The sequence below is a fragment of the Pagrus pagrus genome (assembly GCF_965226575.1).
Source record: "Pagrus pagrus genome assembly, chromosome: 22".
NCBI classification, from domain to species: Eukaryota; Metazoa; Chordata; class Actinopteri; order Spariformes; family Sparidae; genus Pagrus; species Pagrus pagrus.
Genome location: NC_140204.1, coordinates 21,847,545 through 21,863,711, shown reverse-complemented (window position 1 = coordinate 21,863,711; position 16,167 = coordinate 21,847,545). Strand labels below are relative to the sequence as shown.

The window sequence follows — 16,167 nt, the reverse complement described above, 5'->3', positions numbered from 1 at the left end:
TAACATCCACATATTTGCTGGCACTTTAAGAATATCTTTACCGATTCAATGTGAGATGGTAGTCTGCCAGAACCATGTACTGTATAATTCTGAATGGTCCTGAAATAATCTACTGTTTAATCTGATCTAATGGTCCTTTAATCACATTTTAATAGTAGGTGTGACTGAAGAAGTGAAGTTCTTTGAACAATCATTAACTCAGACAGCTCCTCCATTATCTCAGATTGTGACACTTTGCCAGTCACATTGCAGCAGTTTGTCAACGTGCATGGAGAATAACTGTCTTTTTATAAAAAGTTGTTGTTTGAATAAATAATCCTGTATAAGTGTAAATATATTTTCCACAGGTCTGAAGGAAGGCCTGATGTTCTTATGCATCAGTGAGTGAATGTGGGACTTCTGTGATTCAGAGCCAAAGGACACGTGAACAGGGTGAGGGTTTGAAGCCAGACCCTCACCTGCTATGAACTTCCAGGACAAGCAGTAAATTGTATGAAGGTAGAAGAAGGTAGATTTGTCATGAAGAGAAAAAGTGAGAAAGTTTGTGACTTTTGTAATAAAGGGACTTTTATATGGAATGAAACGGTGAATGCACAGCAGGGACAGTTGGGTACAGATGAGAGAGAGAAATGAAACATTGAACATTTTGTCCAAACACAAACTAATGCTCAGACGCCGCCCTAGTTTAGGTTTTTAACTTTGGTGTCTTTGCAAGTGAAGTGTACAGCGTTTGCTCCACATGGGATGTTTCCTCACATGCTGATTTTAAATGTGTTTGTGCATTTTGAAAATGTAATAAATGTGAAATGTTCTCTAAATGTTTTCTACTTGTTGGTGTGACATGACCTACAGATGAAGCACAGGAACATGGAGCTTACTGTAAATAAAATTCTCCTGAATACAACATGGAAGCCTTTGTTACTTTCACTCTTACATGTTATACTTCCACTCCAGGCTTTACAAAAACACTGCTTTGAATTTCATGTCCTTTCTGAGATATAAGTACCCTTTCTAAAGGTCTCTGTAGGAGTGGAAGATTCAGCTTTCAGACTCTCAGCAGGACAAACTGGGATTAGATATCAGTGGTTCAGTGAAAGTAGCTACAGTAAGTACATTTACTCAAGTACAGTAGTGAAGTACACATTTGAGGTATTTGAATATGTGTATTTACTGCTACTTTATACTTCTACTCCTCCACAGTTCAGAGGCAGATCACTGACTTTTTACTGAACTACCTTTATTTGACAGCTTGTGATCAACAAATCAATGATGCTGTAATATTGTAGATTAAGATCAAAATGTATTTATCCCTGAGGAGAAATTCACAGGTTACCCTGCAGATTCATTAGATAAAGTTGTTATTCCAAGTGATCACACATCAATGCATCAATGTAGATTTGTTCTGAAATATGCCATTCTGCATAAAGAGTACTTTACTTTTGATATTTAAAGTATATTTTGATGCTCAGGCTGCTGAACATAATTCATGTTATATTTTCATCATTTCAACTTCACACAGCAACTCATGTGTGAGGTTAAGACATTTAATCTCACTGACAATATTATATTACGACCTTATACACTCTAATCCTTCATAGGTTCATATATTATTACTCTAAAATGATTTATTTAATAAGGGATAAGTCAGGTCATTAATAACACTGAGCTGATTGCAAATATTTATTCACTAATTAGTTTTAACGAGCTGATTCTGACTGAATTTACAGAGTTTGACAATAACATCACAGTTGTATTCTGTACACTTCAGCTTTATATGTGCTGACTCATGGGTGTGTTCATTGGCTTGATGTTGTGTTTTCAGATGGGTCACTGTTACGTGTGGACATCTGTCCTCATCCGGGACCCCAACCGGCCCGGCATCCCACGGCTCGTCCTCCACAGGGTCCCGCCGCCAGCCTCCCCCAGTGGCTCCACACCTGGTTCCAGCACCGGCTCCCCAACGAGGTCAGGTCGTTCCTCCACTAGCTCTGCTTCTAGCTCTGTCGCTAGCTCCTCCTCTAGCTCTTCCTCTCGCTCTTCCTCTCGCTCCTCCTCTCGCTTCTCCTCTCGCTCTTCCTCTCGCTCCTCCTCTCGCACTTCCTCTAGTTCTTCAACTAACTCTTCTTCTAGCTCCTCCTCTAGCTCTTCCTCTAGTTCTTCCTCTCAATCTTCCTCTAGCTCTTCCTCTAGCTCTTCTTCTAGCTCCTCCTCTCGCTCTTCTTCCTCCCTGCCTGGCACTTCCTTAGCCTCTTTGCTGGGGACCAGTGTGGTGTCAAATCACCCGACCAAAATCCCGGCGAGCTCCTCTATTTTACCCCAGGCACCGTGTAAGCCTCAGCAGCCACGCAGCGGCCCTGAGCCAACATGGGTGAAGAGCCTGAGGCTTCTGATGACCTCAAAGAAAGCATCAGAGCCTGAAGTTAAGCCTCCAGGCACTTCCTTGGCTTCTTTCCCCTGCACGTTGGCTCAGGCACCCACAATAAACAAGTGGTTCAAAAGAAGTTCAGAACCTGAAGGTGAGCCTGTTGGTGAGCCTCCAGGTAAGCGCTTCGGTCCATGGGACTAAATTCAATTGAGTTCTTTTTCTCATTGAATCCAACTAAAAACAATGAGAATTTTATTTGTTTGAATTGAATTTCTTTGATTGGCTGAACCAACTTTTTAAGTGTATTTGTTAAGGAACAAAGGGAAGGAGAAACAAGGAAAGCATTTTCTTTCAATGTATTTGAGTTGCCTTGTATTTAATTCCTCACAGCCCATTACAGGGTGTGAAGAGACAAGGAAAGCACTTTCTTTGCATTTATTTGGGTTGCCTTGTCTTCACCTTCTTTGAATTGAATTTATTTGAATCAATGTTGTGTTGTTGTTGCGTGGCGTCGTGTTGCGTAGCGCCGACTGGATTTCAGGAGCACGCTCTGATGAGAATCGTGTCCTTGTCGCTGCACCATGACTCAGGCAGGGCGTCTGCACATGGGGGGGGATCTGGTGAAGCTCATCTGTGCAGAGAATTAATAGGATGACCACACCATGTCGGGGGGTTCATATGTATGTCGTTGTCCACCCTTAGCCAAGAAGAGTCTGCAGTGACCAGGACCTCGGTGCAGGGGTGCAGGGGTTCAGGGGGGTGAACAAACAAGGAAAGCACTTTCTTTGCATTTATTTGGGTTGCCTTGTTTTCACCATCTTTCAATCTAATTTATTTGAATCAATTGAACCAAATGTTTTTGAATTTATTTGGATGGCATTGCGTCAACTGGATTTAAGGACCACGCTCTTGTGAGAATCGCGTCCTTGAAGAAAAAATGAAGACAAAGAAATGAAAGAAACGAGAGAAGTAGAGAAGAGACGAGACAGGAAGTAAAGATCACAGAGAAAAAGAGAAAAGACCAGAAGAAACACAAGAAGAGATGCTCAGGAACAGATGGAAAATGAAGGATTAGAAGAAATGGAAAAGAAAAGAGAACGTGTGAGGAAAGATCAGACTCGGTCACCAAGAGAAGAAAGGTGAAGATAGAAGAAACACAAAAAGAAGAGAAGTCAGCAGAGAGCGTGAATCTTCTCATGTAAAAGGTATGTATTACATATTAACAACAGACTTCATGCAGTATTTAATTATACCTCTGTACCTCTTATGTACTGTTAACAACCATCTCTGTCTTTCATCTGTGTTAGGAAGGATCGGAAAGGAAAGGAAAGGAAAGGAAAGGAAAGGAAAGGAAAGGGAGGGAAAGGAAAGGAAAGGAAAGGAAAGGCTATCAACTGTGAACTCTCTCATGCTAAAGGTAAATCAGCTTTGATCATTCATCATATTATCAATTGTGTCATAAATACATGATCTGCTCATCTGGTTGCTGATATTAATGACTAATGAATCCCCTTGTCTGTTAAAGGATAACTACCGTTTTTTACAACCTGGACCTTATTTCTAGCAAAATATATGGTCATTTACTCACCCAGATAACTTTGGTGTCATTTGAAGTTGTTCCGACTAAATTAGATCCAGTGTGGCGCCGGTATATCCATATAATGCGAGTGACGGGGCACCGACACACAGCCTCTATATAACTCATTATCTGCCACGAAACTAGTTCATTTCACTAATGTTTTGTCATGATACACTAGTGCTATTCCCCTCTGAGTCCGGGTTTGTCTGTTATCAACATCCGGGGTCAAACTAGCAGTAGCAGCTACAGGTAAACAAGCCGGCTGTCGTGGGTGCGCGCGCAGCTCAGAGACGACATCTTCCAGGTCAGAGGTAGTAGATCAACCTACAGACCCCGGATGTTGACAACAGACGAGCCCGGACTCAGAGGGGAATAGCGCTAGCATTTCATAACAAAATATTGATGAAATGATGAACTAGTTCCGTGGCAGATAATGCTCATAGAGGCTGCGCTTCGGTGCCCCGTCTCTCCCATTATATGGATATACGCGGCGCTCCACTGGATCTAATTTCGTCCGAACGACGCCAAATGACACCAAAGTTATCTGGGTGAGTAAATGATCATATATTTTGCTAGAAATAAGGTCCAGGTTGTAAAAAACGGTAGTTATCCTTTAATTGTCTTTAAGACAGAGGAGAGGAGAGGAGGTGGGAGGGCAACAGGAAGTGTCTCTGTCATGCAAATGGTAAACATCAACTTCCTCAACGATATTCTCACAGTTAATTTCATAAATAAATGATGTGCTGGTGGACCTGGTTTCTGATGTTTCTAACTGTAACTCCCTTTATCTTCCTTTTGTCTTCTAGAGGAGAGGAGAGGAGAGGAGAGGAGAGGAGAGGACCCAGTGAGCAAAGAGTGGTCTAGATCACGTCTTTTAGACATCATTTATGGACATCCAAGACGTCTAAAAGACGTCCTCTGGGGAGCCAGAATGAAAGTTTTTCATACGACTTATCTGGAGGTTGTATAGACATTTATATATCGTTTATCGACTAATTCTCGCTGTCAGTGGACGTCCAGATCATTGCCTGGCCATGTCAATAGTCAGGCCATAATCTAGACATCCACTGACATCCAGAATGAGTTGAGAATAGACGTTCATACTGGCTATGATCTGGACGTCCACTGACAGCCAGAATTAGTCGATAAACGATATATAAACGTCTATACAACGTCCAGAAAAGACATACGACAAAACTTTCATTCTGGCTCCCCAGAGGACGTCTTTTAGACGTCTTTTATGTCCTTAAATGATGTCTAAAAGACGTGATCTAGACCACTCTTTGTTCACTGGGGAGGGGAGGAGAGGAGAGGAGAGGAGAGGAGAGGAGAGGAGAGGAGGTGGGAGGGCAACAACAAGTGTGAACTCTTCATTAAAAAGGTAAATATCACTTTCTGTAATCTTATCATCATAATTTGTGGCGTTACTCTTCACGTGTCTTCTGATGTTCCTAACTTGATTCCCCCTTTCTTTTATTTGTGTTTCAGAGGAGGAGAGAGGAGAGGAGAGGAGAGGAGAGGAGAAGAGGAGGAGGAGAGGAGAGGAGAGGAGAGGAGAGGAGGAGAGGAGGAGAGGAGAGGAGAGGGGAGGAGAGGAGGAGAGGAGAGGAGAGGAGAAGAGGAGGAGGAGAGGAGAGGAGAGGAGAGGAGAGGAGAGGAGAGGAGAGGAGGAGAGGAGAGGAGAGGGGAGGAGAGGAGGAGAGGAGAGGAGAGGGGAGGAGAGGAGGAGAGGAGAGGAGAGGAGAGGAGAGGAGAGGAGAGGAGGAGAGGAGGAGAGGAGAGGAGAGGAGAGGAGAGGAGAGGAGAGGAGGAGGAGAGGAGAGGAGAGGAGAGGAGAGGAGGAGGAGAGGAGAGGAGAGGAGAGGAGAGGAGGAGGGAGGGCATTGCGAACTCTCTCATTTTAAAGGTAAATACCAACTGGTTTAATAATATTGTCAGAACTTATTAAGTGTGCATCATCCAACTGAGTCACCACATTTACTCAGTGACATCATCAAAGTCTACCTGCCACATACAATGACTGAACCAGACTGCAGGAAGAAGAATTCAATCAGTCAGGACCTGAACAATCATCTATGTGTAATAACTTCAGAGAAATCTCTTCTAAAGTGTTTCTTCTTGTTTCTTTACAGCTGAACCAAACTTCAGAAACTCATCTCACTACAAAGACTTCTGACACAATCAAACAGTAAACATGTGTTTCAAATAAAAAGTCAAAACCAGAGGAACTTTTCAGTTTGGTTTCTAAGGTTCAGGTCAAACCTCATGTTTTTCATTGCTTTTGTATGTTGGAGAGTCAAAAGGGTCTGTTTCTATTGTGTTATAATAAAGTTTGGACATTCTGCCACATTAAAAAAAGAGAAAAAGAAAAAAAGAAAGAAAGAAAAGAAAAGATGAAAAAAGAAAAGATTAAAAAAAGAAAAGAAAGGAAAAGCTTTTGGTCCATGAGTAGATGCACACTTGTCTCTGTGTGTTGATGTGGTTGCTGGGTTTGGTCTGGCAGAAGGAAAATAGTCCTACATGAAACTCTTCTCAACCATGTCTGTGGATTATGTTGAGTAACTGGGTCATGATTCCTGGAAAGAGACAATTCTGTTCAAATTATTATTGTTATTATTATTATTATTATTATTATTATTGGCACTTTGAGCACCACAGGAGAAGTGCCACCCAGTTCCATTATATTCAAGAGACATCTCAATGGCTGGTATCTCCAAAACTCTCCAAAAATCCCTCACTGAAGTAAGAGGAAAATAAGACTCGTTGGAATCGCCTATGATACAGCACTTTATTTCCATGACCTGGATGACTGAGAACCTTCATGAACTTCACAAAACAATGTTCTGATCACATGTGACATTATTTTCTTTTAAAATGTTAAAACTTTAGTTCACATATGAAAGTAGCTAATCACATGCAAAAATATTCAGTTCAAATGTGAAATTGATTTGACTGATTTTCACATGTGGAAAGACAAATTTCACGTGTCATTTTCATGAAGCTCCTCTTTGGTGCAGTGTTAAGACAAAGTGAATAACATGTAGAGCATTGTTGGCTGTGATAATGGCACTTTTTAAACCCTGTCGAAGGAAGGTGGCATCAACAAACACACGGAGCTGTGTGTGCTGAGCAAGAAAAAGGCCATGCACTAACAAAATCTTGATTCATATTCGATCAGCACTGCCTAGTTTGAAAGTTTGATCTGATCATGAAGGTCCGTCCAAATGCTGCTTTCTCTTTTTTCCAAAGTCACATCTGTTTTGGTCTGAGTCTTGTGCTCTGCTGTGATATCTCGTGGCAGTGAATGTCGTATATTTAACCTTTAACACCACTCAGCTGCTGTTAGAAAGAAAGAATGACGTCACTTCACATTTGACACATTTACAGTTTATTGTTCTGCCATGTACACACTGCAGCTGCTATGCCTTGTTAGCGTTTCAGGTTTACTTTTTTAGTAATAATTTGATAAAGTCATACATGCCCGCATAGATATTTGCACTGTTAATATATTGTTATCACCATGGAAACAAGATGCTCATTTATCAAATCAATGGTCTCTTTTTGACATTTCTTTTATTCTTCCATTGGATCACACTCAAAGTAAATGGCAACGTGAGGATTGTGTTATTACATAGATAAAGTCTCAACTGTAGATGAACACAAAAACATCGTCTGTACACAATTCAACCAGATTTCCAATCAAATCCTGTTTGTCTATGGTGGCAAAAACAAAAAAGTCTTCACTTGTTTTTACTTTAAGCTTGAGAACACATTCAAACACACACCCAAACACACACACCACACACTAAACCACTCTCAGCTTATATCAGCTGGAGTGTACAGGGGTCACAAATGGACAGCAATAAATAAATAGGTATGTATGTGATAAGTAAAGTCGGTGGAACTCTGCCTTCGCTTGGACTTTTAAGCTGATGTTTCAATCCTTGGATAGAAGTGATAACAAGAAAAAGTCAAATCAACAACATTAAGAAAAGAGAAATGTCTGCATGTTATGTGTGGTGTCTCTAAACTTAAAGGATAAGTCTGCTGTTATTCTATATTTTCTTATTGTCAACAAACCCCATGAAAAGACAAAAACCAACAAAGTGATAATCCATCTTCCAATATTTTCTGACCTCCTGACCACTCAGCCCCAGAGCCACTGGCTCCTCCTGAAGTTATAAAACTTTACAAACAACTAACAAATATAGTTTCATTAAAAAAGCGAAGTCATTTCTTAAAAGAAATGTTACGCAAACAGAAGAAAGTGCATTTGTTGGGGACTATTTTCAGAAGCGCATTGTTCACATTTTCTGCTCTAGCGAGTATTTGGGACAGCAGGACAGTGTATGTGGGTCAACTAATAATAAATATCAGTGGTCAAAGCCTCGCCATTTGAAGAAATAATTAAGTATCCTCAATGTTTTAGGGAAAATGGAAATTATATAAATAAAGCTCACATCAAAATATAGTTCCTGCCTGACACAGAGCGACTGATTCGCAGCATCACACATGATTAAATAGAAATTAAGTAAAACACGTTAATTGGTTAAAGACAACATGCAGCAATAAAAAAAAAAAATCATTGAAATAAAGATTGTATTCTCCCTGATATGAGCCATGATCTGGTATAAAAGAGTAAATTATAAAACATATTAATGATGAGACACAAGAAGAGGATGTTTTATGACCTCACACAATCTGATATCTCCGTGTTGGTGTCCCATCGACGTCATAATTAATGTTGCAAGAGAGCCATCGTTGAAAGTGACAAATCACATTTGGGGAATGTCATAGCTTAGCTGGAAAAATATACACATTGGAGAAGTTATGCTTGTTTCTAACACATATTTAACATTGTGAAAAAATAAAACCATCTTTTCCTAAAACTAACCAAACAGCGACAGAATACTGGAAATAATAAGTCAACTTGGTGTAAATATAATAAGTGAACAGTATTATACTATGCTCCAAATAGGATATGAACCCAGGTCCTGTACACAGCCCACTTTGCCACAAGTTCATTCATCAACACTCTTTTGTAAATTGACATGATGTTCCTGAACGACACCAACACTACTCGCAAAAGTATGACATCACAGTAACGTGATTGGTCAGTTTTAATGCTGGTCCTAGAACATCATTAATTATGGTGTTCTAGGAACAACACCAACACGGCTATATCAAACACACTCCAGCTCCTCAACCCTCCAATGCATTTCCCACAATGCAACTCAACATTTTTTCATTAGAACTTCCCTACCTGATACGTACCCGCCTCCTTCACCTCCATTTTGGAACACCGGCTCTCTGTTAAATTATTTTCTGCAAACCCAGGCTGAGATAACCCTGATCACATCACTATGACATTGTCACGGTTACTTTGTCGGACTTGTCAAAGCTCCTCCAGAGCCACAGAAGACGCCTTAAATTTAAACCCATAATGTGTTTTCAATAGTTTTTGGGACAACAATGGAGCTCTATGGCACAGAGGAAGAAGATACACAATACAAGTTAGTAGGATCCATTAATTGTTGGTTTGGCTCTCCACATGGGATTCGTTGACAAGACAAAAAATGCAGCCAGCCTTATCCCTTAAGAGGCTTGATGTAGGACAGTTATATGAGCAAGCAGCACATGTGAAGGTGTAGGACAAAAGCTACAAGAACAGTGCGGCAAGTGCTTGATCTGCATCGGAACATCCCTCAACACTACTTTCTTTCTCAATAAACACATTGTATATACACACAGAGGTGGCAGCTATGTGACAGGTAACAATGCACAACACACCTTAGAAGGACAGACACATAAACAAAAAAAAAAGGGCAGATGCATCATGGGATGACAAAAGGTGTGATCACACAGCCTTTGTAAACAGATCAGCAGGGTGATGTTTGGCTGTAGAAAGAGTCCATGATAGTACACACATTCACTCCTCTCAATTGATTTTCTATGTAACATTAATCTCATCTGTACGGTGGCCATTCTCCAGCTGAATCGGTGCATGTACAGCAGGTTAAGGTGGGCTAATGTATTAAATGCTTTGAATTTTTGGAATTCTTCCCCCAGTCCAAGCATGAATTTTTCATTTCCTCTATGTACAAATGTTTACAAGAGTTCTTCAAGAAGAGGCCGTGCATGAGGCGAAACGTCCGAGATGCCCCCTTAGACTTTGATTGACCTTTGGTGCGTCATACCGTTATCACACCACAGCAGCCAAAAGGTAAAAACAAAAACCATCATCCGACAAAAAATGAAGGGTGCTATCTTTGGTCACAAAAAGAGCAAATGAAACACAATGTGAGGGTAGGAAGAGTGTTAAAGCACAATTTACTGTTCCATCATTCAACAAAAAGAGGAAGATAGAAAAACTTTAATCCAGTGATCAGCGAGGATAACAGGAAGGGGATCTGGAACATCCTGGTCTGAGGAAGCGTACGTAACCAAAGGCTTCAGTGGATGATGTATGGAGAGGATCAGTGGAAGCAGCTGCTCAGTCAGAACTCTCCTCTTCATCCTCGTCTCCTCCCTCCTCTTCGTCTCTGTCCTCCTCCTCCTCCTCCCTGTCGTCCTCACAGTAGCGTTGGAGCAGTCGGTGCAGGTGCTGCTGCAGTGCGTCGGGCTGCAGGGCGTCTGGGGTGTCGTCCAGACGCTCCAGGTGCACGTGCTTCCCCTGGGCATCCCTCATCACAGTCCTCTTCTGGGTTCGTGACTTACGCATGTGGCTTCTGTAGGAGCAACAAAAAAAAAAAACTTTACACCACCTCCAAACTAACTACAATGTACTGTCATCACTGGCCATGTGTACAGGTGTGGACTGACCAAACACTGATCACCTCCAAGTTCACTCTCTTAGGGGTTGAATGAGCCACATCTTAGCTGTCACTATTTCTGACTGTGGAAATCCAGGACTGCTTATATTACAACTAAGTCATTAAATCACTTTGAAAATGTATGTTCCATTCATCTGCACAAGATGTAATACAAAATAAAATAGAAAGATCCCTTTATCATTTGTGAAATTATGTAGTTAAAGGTGCAATATGTGGGAATTTTACAGAATATGCAGTCACAGAATCTATGTAGCATGCTAACCAGCTAGCCCCTAGCATGGGTCCCCCATCCCTCGGCTGAAAACCTCCTCCTTCTGGTGGTCCAAGGCTCCTGTGCTAGTAGTGTAGACACCAACATGCCCAAAATGTCAGTCTGAGCAGAGTCAAGTGAGCTAATAGACTACTGCTAGCTGCACTGCTAACTGAGCTAGCTAGCTCATGGCAGCTACAGTTATCAGCAGTTAGCGGATACTCTGGTGAAACTCTGCTCCCTATTTATTAGGTGTATGAATTGGGCAGGTGACCAACTAAAATGTGGATTTTCTAAATTCTAATTTTGATTTTGTCAAACATCACTTGGACTCAACTCATTGTAACATTGGCATAATATTGGTGACATTTCCATGCTAAAGAAGGGCTGTCAATGAATATTTGACATTTAATTGTGTAATCGAATTGCTGAGTTCACAACCCAACTCGGCCACGGACAGAGTGATTTGCATTCCAAGCAATCCTAAAAGCCCTGTTTGTTCTGATTTTGATTAGCAGACGATTAAAGTGGCACCTTGAGTGCCAACTAGGGCACAATCAAATAACATTAAAATTATGAATCATTTATGTAATCTAAATGCGAATAGAGAGAAGTCCATGGTCATTAAAGTTTTAACATATGTTAAATATATGAATTATTTTGTCTTTTTTGTAATGTGTAGGTGTGTAGATATTTTGAAAGATCATGTTTGTGTTAAAATAGAAATATCTAAACAAGTAGTTAGGACTGTTTTTTCCTCTTATGGATGTAATGCACAAAATATGTAGTTGAATGATTTGTGTGGTTTTTCAGAGTCCTGTGCTACAGCAACTTACAAGTTGTGTTAAACAAGCATTTCTAAATATGGTATGTCAAAAAACTGAACACAAGCCATGCAACTTTGTCCACATTTCATACTAAAACACTGCTTAAAATGTTTTTAATCTGGGCTTTGTTTTCATCTGGCCATCATTTCAATTGTATATAGTGTATAAGTATACAAGTGTATGTATAAGTATATCATTCCTTTATTAAAACTGTAATCCTGTTAGTTCTGTAACTTCACTGGAATAGTTACCTTTTTTTGTATCCTAATTACTTAATCCTGTTTCATGTATTTCATTACTCCCTAAGCCTGCATGTAGGATGTACACTTCATCTTAACTTAAACATTTAAAGAACAATCAACTGCTTCAGTCTTGAAACACAGTTCAGTGTTAAACAAGGTAGATCTGCAGCATGTGTACAACTTGAAATTCACCAATGTTGGTGCCCCCCAGTGGTCAGTGGTAGTATCTACACTATTGGACACTGAAGAATGGGATAAAAGCAATAAAATGATTGCACTATTTTAACTGGGATTCTCTCATTTTCCTCAAAAAGCACTTGACAAACACAAAAAATTCTACACACAGATAAAAAAATTTCCTTCAAGCATCAAAGTGTGGACTGTAACATTAAAGGTTAGAGGATAACGTGCAATCACACCGTGCTTCCATGGTAAGCTCTGATCAATGCTCTCTTAGCAAACACCAGTGTCTTTGTGGTCATTTCTACACACTCCCATGCTGCTGTCCAACCTTTTAACCACAGAGCCGTCATCCTGCACAAACTCTTTCTCTACTACATGAGGCAGGAGCATTTTCCCAAAGCCTCCAGCATAACTCAATGCCTGGAGGAGAAAGAACGAGGGAGGACAGAGGGATCAGAGGGAGGAGGATAGATGAACACTGGAAACACAATGTAAAGATCTGCTCAACAGTAATTACTGACGAGTTATAAAAATATGCATTAGCATGTTGTGAAAGCATTTATAAAAGCATACTCTGCTTTTTGTATAAAAAACAGCAACACCTCCATTTATTTACATCTATCTTCTCATCACTTATATAAAATACCTAGTTAATGTGTGAAATCAGATGTTATCATTTTTAAGATTTCCTTCTAGTTTGGACACACTGACCTTCTCAAAGTCCTCTCTGGCTGAAGGGAGATCTGCAGCCAGCGAGGGGTCTCCCATCTGCTTCTCCATCCTCTCTCCTCTCACCACCGTCGTCTTGACAACCTTGCTGACCTTTCGACCTTGAACTGGCTCTACCTCAAATTCTGATGATGTGGCGGCGCCCAGGGCCAAGGGCTCCGAGAAGGTCAACTGCAGAGATGATGACAAGATGTCAAGGGACTAAATGTTATATGCACCTTGGTATGAATGATGTATAATGTACTTTGTAAGTAAGTTTTATCTTATATATCATTTAGTCAAAATTTCAGTTTATCCTATACTTTCATGGCCTGCAAAGCTAATAACATTCCTATCAGCCTCCAGTGTGCTGGATAGGTTATATTATAGGTTCAAGCTAATTCGCATCTGTAGTTCCCTGTGAGCAAAGTGTGTGTTGACAGTGCTAGCCTGATTAAATTAAACTTAACAGAGGACTTGAGACTTAAGGACCCAAAAAATGTTAAAATACTGATATGGACAGATTCAGAATAATAACAGAAATTAGGAATACAATTATTTATTGATTCATGAATGCTGCAGAGAACTTTCTTCATGACCAAACACCAGGTGCAGTGTCAAAATGAACAATGGCAGGATTGTAACTATTAAAAGCAATGAATGTTTTTCATTATAAAATGTTGCTGCTATTAAAAGAAATAAAAGTAGTTGGTAGACTACACTAACCTCTTTCTGATCTCCGTCACTGTGCAGCACAGTTCTCTTTACCACTCTAGAGACAGTGTCTCCCTCCTCGATCTGCACTGTCTCCTCGTGAGAGCCCTCAATGGTCACTTCCTGTGTCTCCATGCCATCAGGTGACACATATTTACGAATCACCTTCCGTGTGATCTGGTGGAAAACACAGAAAGAAAATAACTCTCCTGTAATGACTGTGCAAATTTAGGATATTTTGATGTTGTTCATATCTTTGAGTGTTCTCTTACTTTCTTAACTACAATGTTGCCATGCTCATCTGTGTACTTCTCCTCCGTGACCGCCTGTAGTGGGATATCTGGTAGGTTATCTGCCTGTAAGAAGACAAAACACATACTGTCAATTCATGTGGTACTTCACAGAAGGGAACAATCAACAACAAGTTATTTTTATTACAGAAAGTATTTTAAGAATGACCAACAGCATTAAATCTGCAAACTTTTTTACATATTTTGAGTAGACTTTTTCTTTTAAATCATTCAGATGGCCTATGTTGTTGTTTTTTGTTGTTCTTCTGAAAATTGGTGTCTTGCATTACTGCCAACCATTGTCTTTATTTACACTTCCACTTGGGGTCGCCTATATCGAAAAATTAAAGAAATTGTACACATTGTGCCTTTAATTTCTCACTTCTGAATCTTCATCAAACAAAAACATGACATGACATGAAAAAAATAAAACTGAGTGGGAAAGAAACAACTAAATGACAAAATACAATGTAGTTTAGAGCTCCTCTTCCAGCCTCCAATTCTACTGCTACATCGCAAAAAGTAACATTTGTGCCAAGCAAATGTAACTGTTGGATGCTCTGAGGTATACAATTAACTCAGTAAGTCAAGTCCAGCATGAAAAGAAAAATACCGAAGAGCACATAAACTCTGCCACCCACTAAGCCTGCATCACTCCAAAGAGCACTGGGGCTGCACAGCTTCATCATGCATGTTTACCTGAATGATAACTCTGCGTCGGACCACCCTGGTGGTCAGCACCTCCTCCTCTGAGCTATCAGAGGACAGTACCCCTAGCTCCTCTGCTATCTCCTGGGAGACAGCACACAACCAGCATGGGTCAATGTATCAGGTCTGCACAGTGTTAGTCTAGCACACTCCTGCAGACTGCGGCTGTTCCTTCTTTTCTCTTTACCTCACTTTTATGTTCAGTTACCAAAAAGGTATATGTACAGACAAATGGGAATGAGGGTATAAAATTAAATTGTACACAATAGTGAAGTGAGATGAAGAGAAGAATGCAAAAACTTTCAAATGAAGTAAACATGCAAGGATGGGAAGCAGTGTGCGAAATACAAAGAATCTCAGACCCCCTTATTAACACCTAGAATTAACTTGAAACTGGGGTCACAACAATAAGACAATTATTTCTGTGGATCATCACTGTGAAGATTGGATTTTGAAGTATTGAGAAGTGAGGAGGCAAAGAAAATATCACTGACAATGACGAGACAGCTGATGTACACTGGTAACTGCTACACTGCTAAAAAGGGTACCAGTGAAATTATAGTTCTGCAAAGTATGCATTTAATAGAGCTGGAAATATACATTTAGCCTTTGCAGTTCTGCTTCCCCACGTTGGAGAAGCTTTCCTTATTACTTTAAAGTCACATTATCAAGTCCACCTGCAAAACATCATTCCTCATTTAGTCAACAGAATAATCTCGAGCACAGTCCTTACATCTCAAAACAAACTAATAATCAAAATGAGATTTGGACATTTGCCATTCGCCCTTCAGACTGCTTGAAGCACATATAATTACGGGTCAGGTCGCGAGTCAGGATTGATTTAGAGACAATTGAGTGTAATGGGTTGATTCCAGAGCTCGGCTTTGCAGGTATAGGGAAGGTTTTAACATCTCTGAACAGGAGACAGAAAACATATCCGGACCGGAGACCCGAATGCAGTTAACCAACATGGCTATTCCAGGGTCCCTAACAGTCCCCTTTTGTACTGACTCATAGATATCAGCCACCTAAATATGCCTGATTTTTTCAACAAAATTCATGCATTATTCCCTGAGACGTTAATGAAAACGTCCTTACTAGCAATGTTAAAGAAAGTGAGAAAAAATTCCTAGATCTGTCCCTTACTCCGAATCTGCACCAAAAGTTAATGGAGTCTATTTTGGGCCATGACCCATCCTCCATCTAAGTTTTGTAAAAATCAGGTACATAGTTGTTGTGTAATCCTGTTGAAAATCCAACCAACAAATGGACACATTTGAGTCACTTCATTTCCCAAGTGCCTATAATGGACAGATAGAGTCATGATGTCCAAATTCATGGAAAATGTGGTGGTTGCGGTGCGGTCTGTCTGGGGCCCACCAAATGATATTTCGCACACCGATGGGAACAACAACAAGCAGAAATCAAAGAATGCAAACAGGTGCTGATGTGAACAAAGAGTTAAAAG

General features: G+C 40.4%; 2 protein-coding genes and 1 long non-coding RNA gene across 10 annotated transcripts in view; 2 read left to right on the top strand and 1 right to left on the bottom strand.

Annotated features, from left to right (window-relative positions):
* The window catches only part of LOC311251692 (uncharacterized protein), a 28,353-nt gene extending 23,604 nt beyond the window's left edge, over nucleotides 1–4,749 (top strand). For 3 of the 5 annotated variants that reach the window (XR_014621449.1, XM_084344285.1, XM_084344284.1), the window contains exon 4: nucleotides 1,823–3,915. Coding sequence is in view for 2 of the 5 variants with exons in the window: in XM_084344285.1 (XP_084200411.1) it covers nucleotides 1,823–1,986 (164 nt within the window). In the remaining 3 variants the exon portion in view is untranslated. Of the gene's footprint in view, nucleotides 1–1,822; nucleotides 3,916–4,572 lie in introns of those variants that run through there. The other 2 variants (XR_014621448.1, XR_014621450.1) reach the window with 2 other exon arrangements.
* A 1,036-nt stretch (nucleotides 4,750–5,785) lies between these two features.
* Nucleotides 5,786–6,168, top strand: LOC311251472. Its single transcript, XR_014621412.1, has 2 exons — nucleotides 5,786–5,850; nucleotides 6,077–6,168. It is a non-coding gene; the product is annotated as an uncharacterized lncRNA (long non-coding RNA).
* Nucleotides 6,169–7,309: 1,141 nt separating this feature from the next.
* LOC311252105 (ankyrin-2-like) overlaps nucleotides 7,310–16,167 on the bottom strand; it is an 89,093-nt gene continuing 80,235 nt past the window's right edge. For 2 of the 4 annotated variants that reach the window (XM_084344941.1, XM_084344943.1), the window contains 6 exons: nucleotides 14,691–14,783; nucleotides 13,974–14,057; nucleotides 13,714–13,878; nucleotides 12,991–13,179; nucleotides 12,608–12,699; nucleotides 7,310–10,672 (listed from right to left, as the gene is read on the bottom strand). In XM_084344941.1, coding sequence (XP_084201067.1) covers nucleotides 10,438–10,672; nucleotides 12,608–12,699; nucleotides 12,991–13,179; nucleotides 13,714–13,878; nucleotides 13,974–14,057; nucleotides 14,691–14,783 — 858 coding nt within the window. In that variant the 3' untranslated portion in view covers nucleotides 7,310–10,437. The remainder of the gene's footprint in view (nucleotides 10,673–12,607; nucleotides 12,700–12,990; nucleotides 13,180–13,713; nucleotides 13,879–13,973; nucleotides 14,058–14,690; nucleotides 14,784–16,167) is intronic. The other 2 variants (XM_084344944.1, XM_084344942.1) reach the window with 2 other exon arrangements.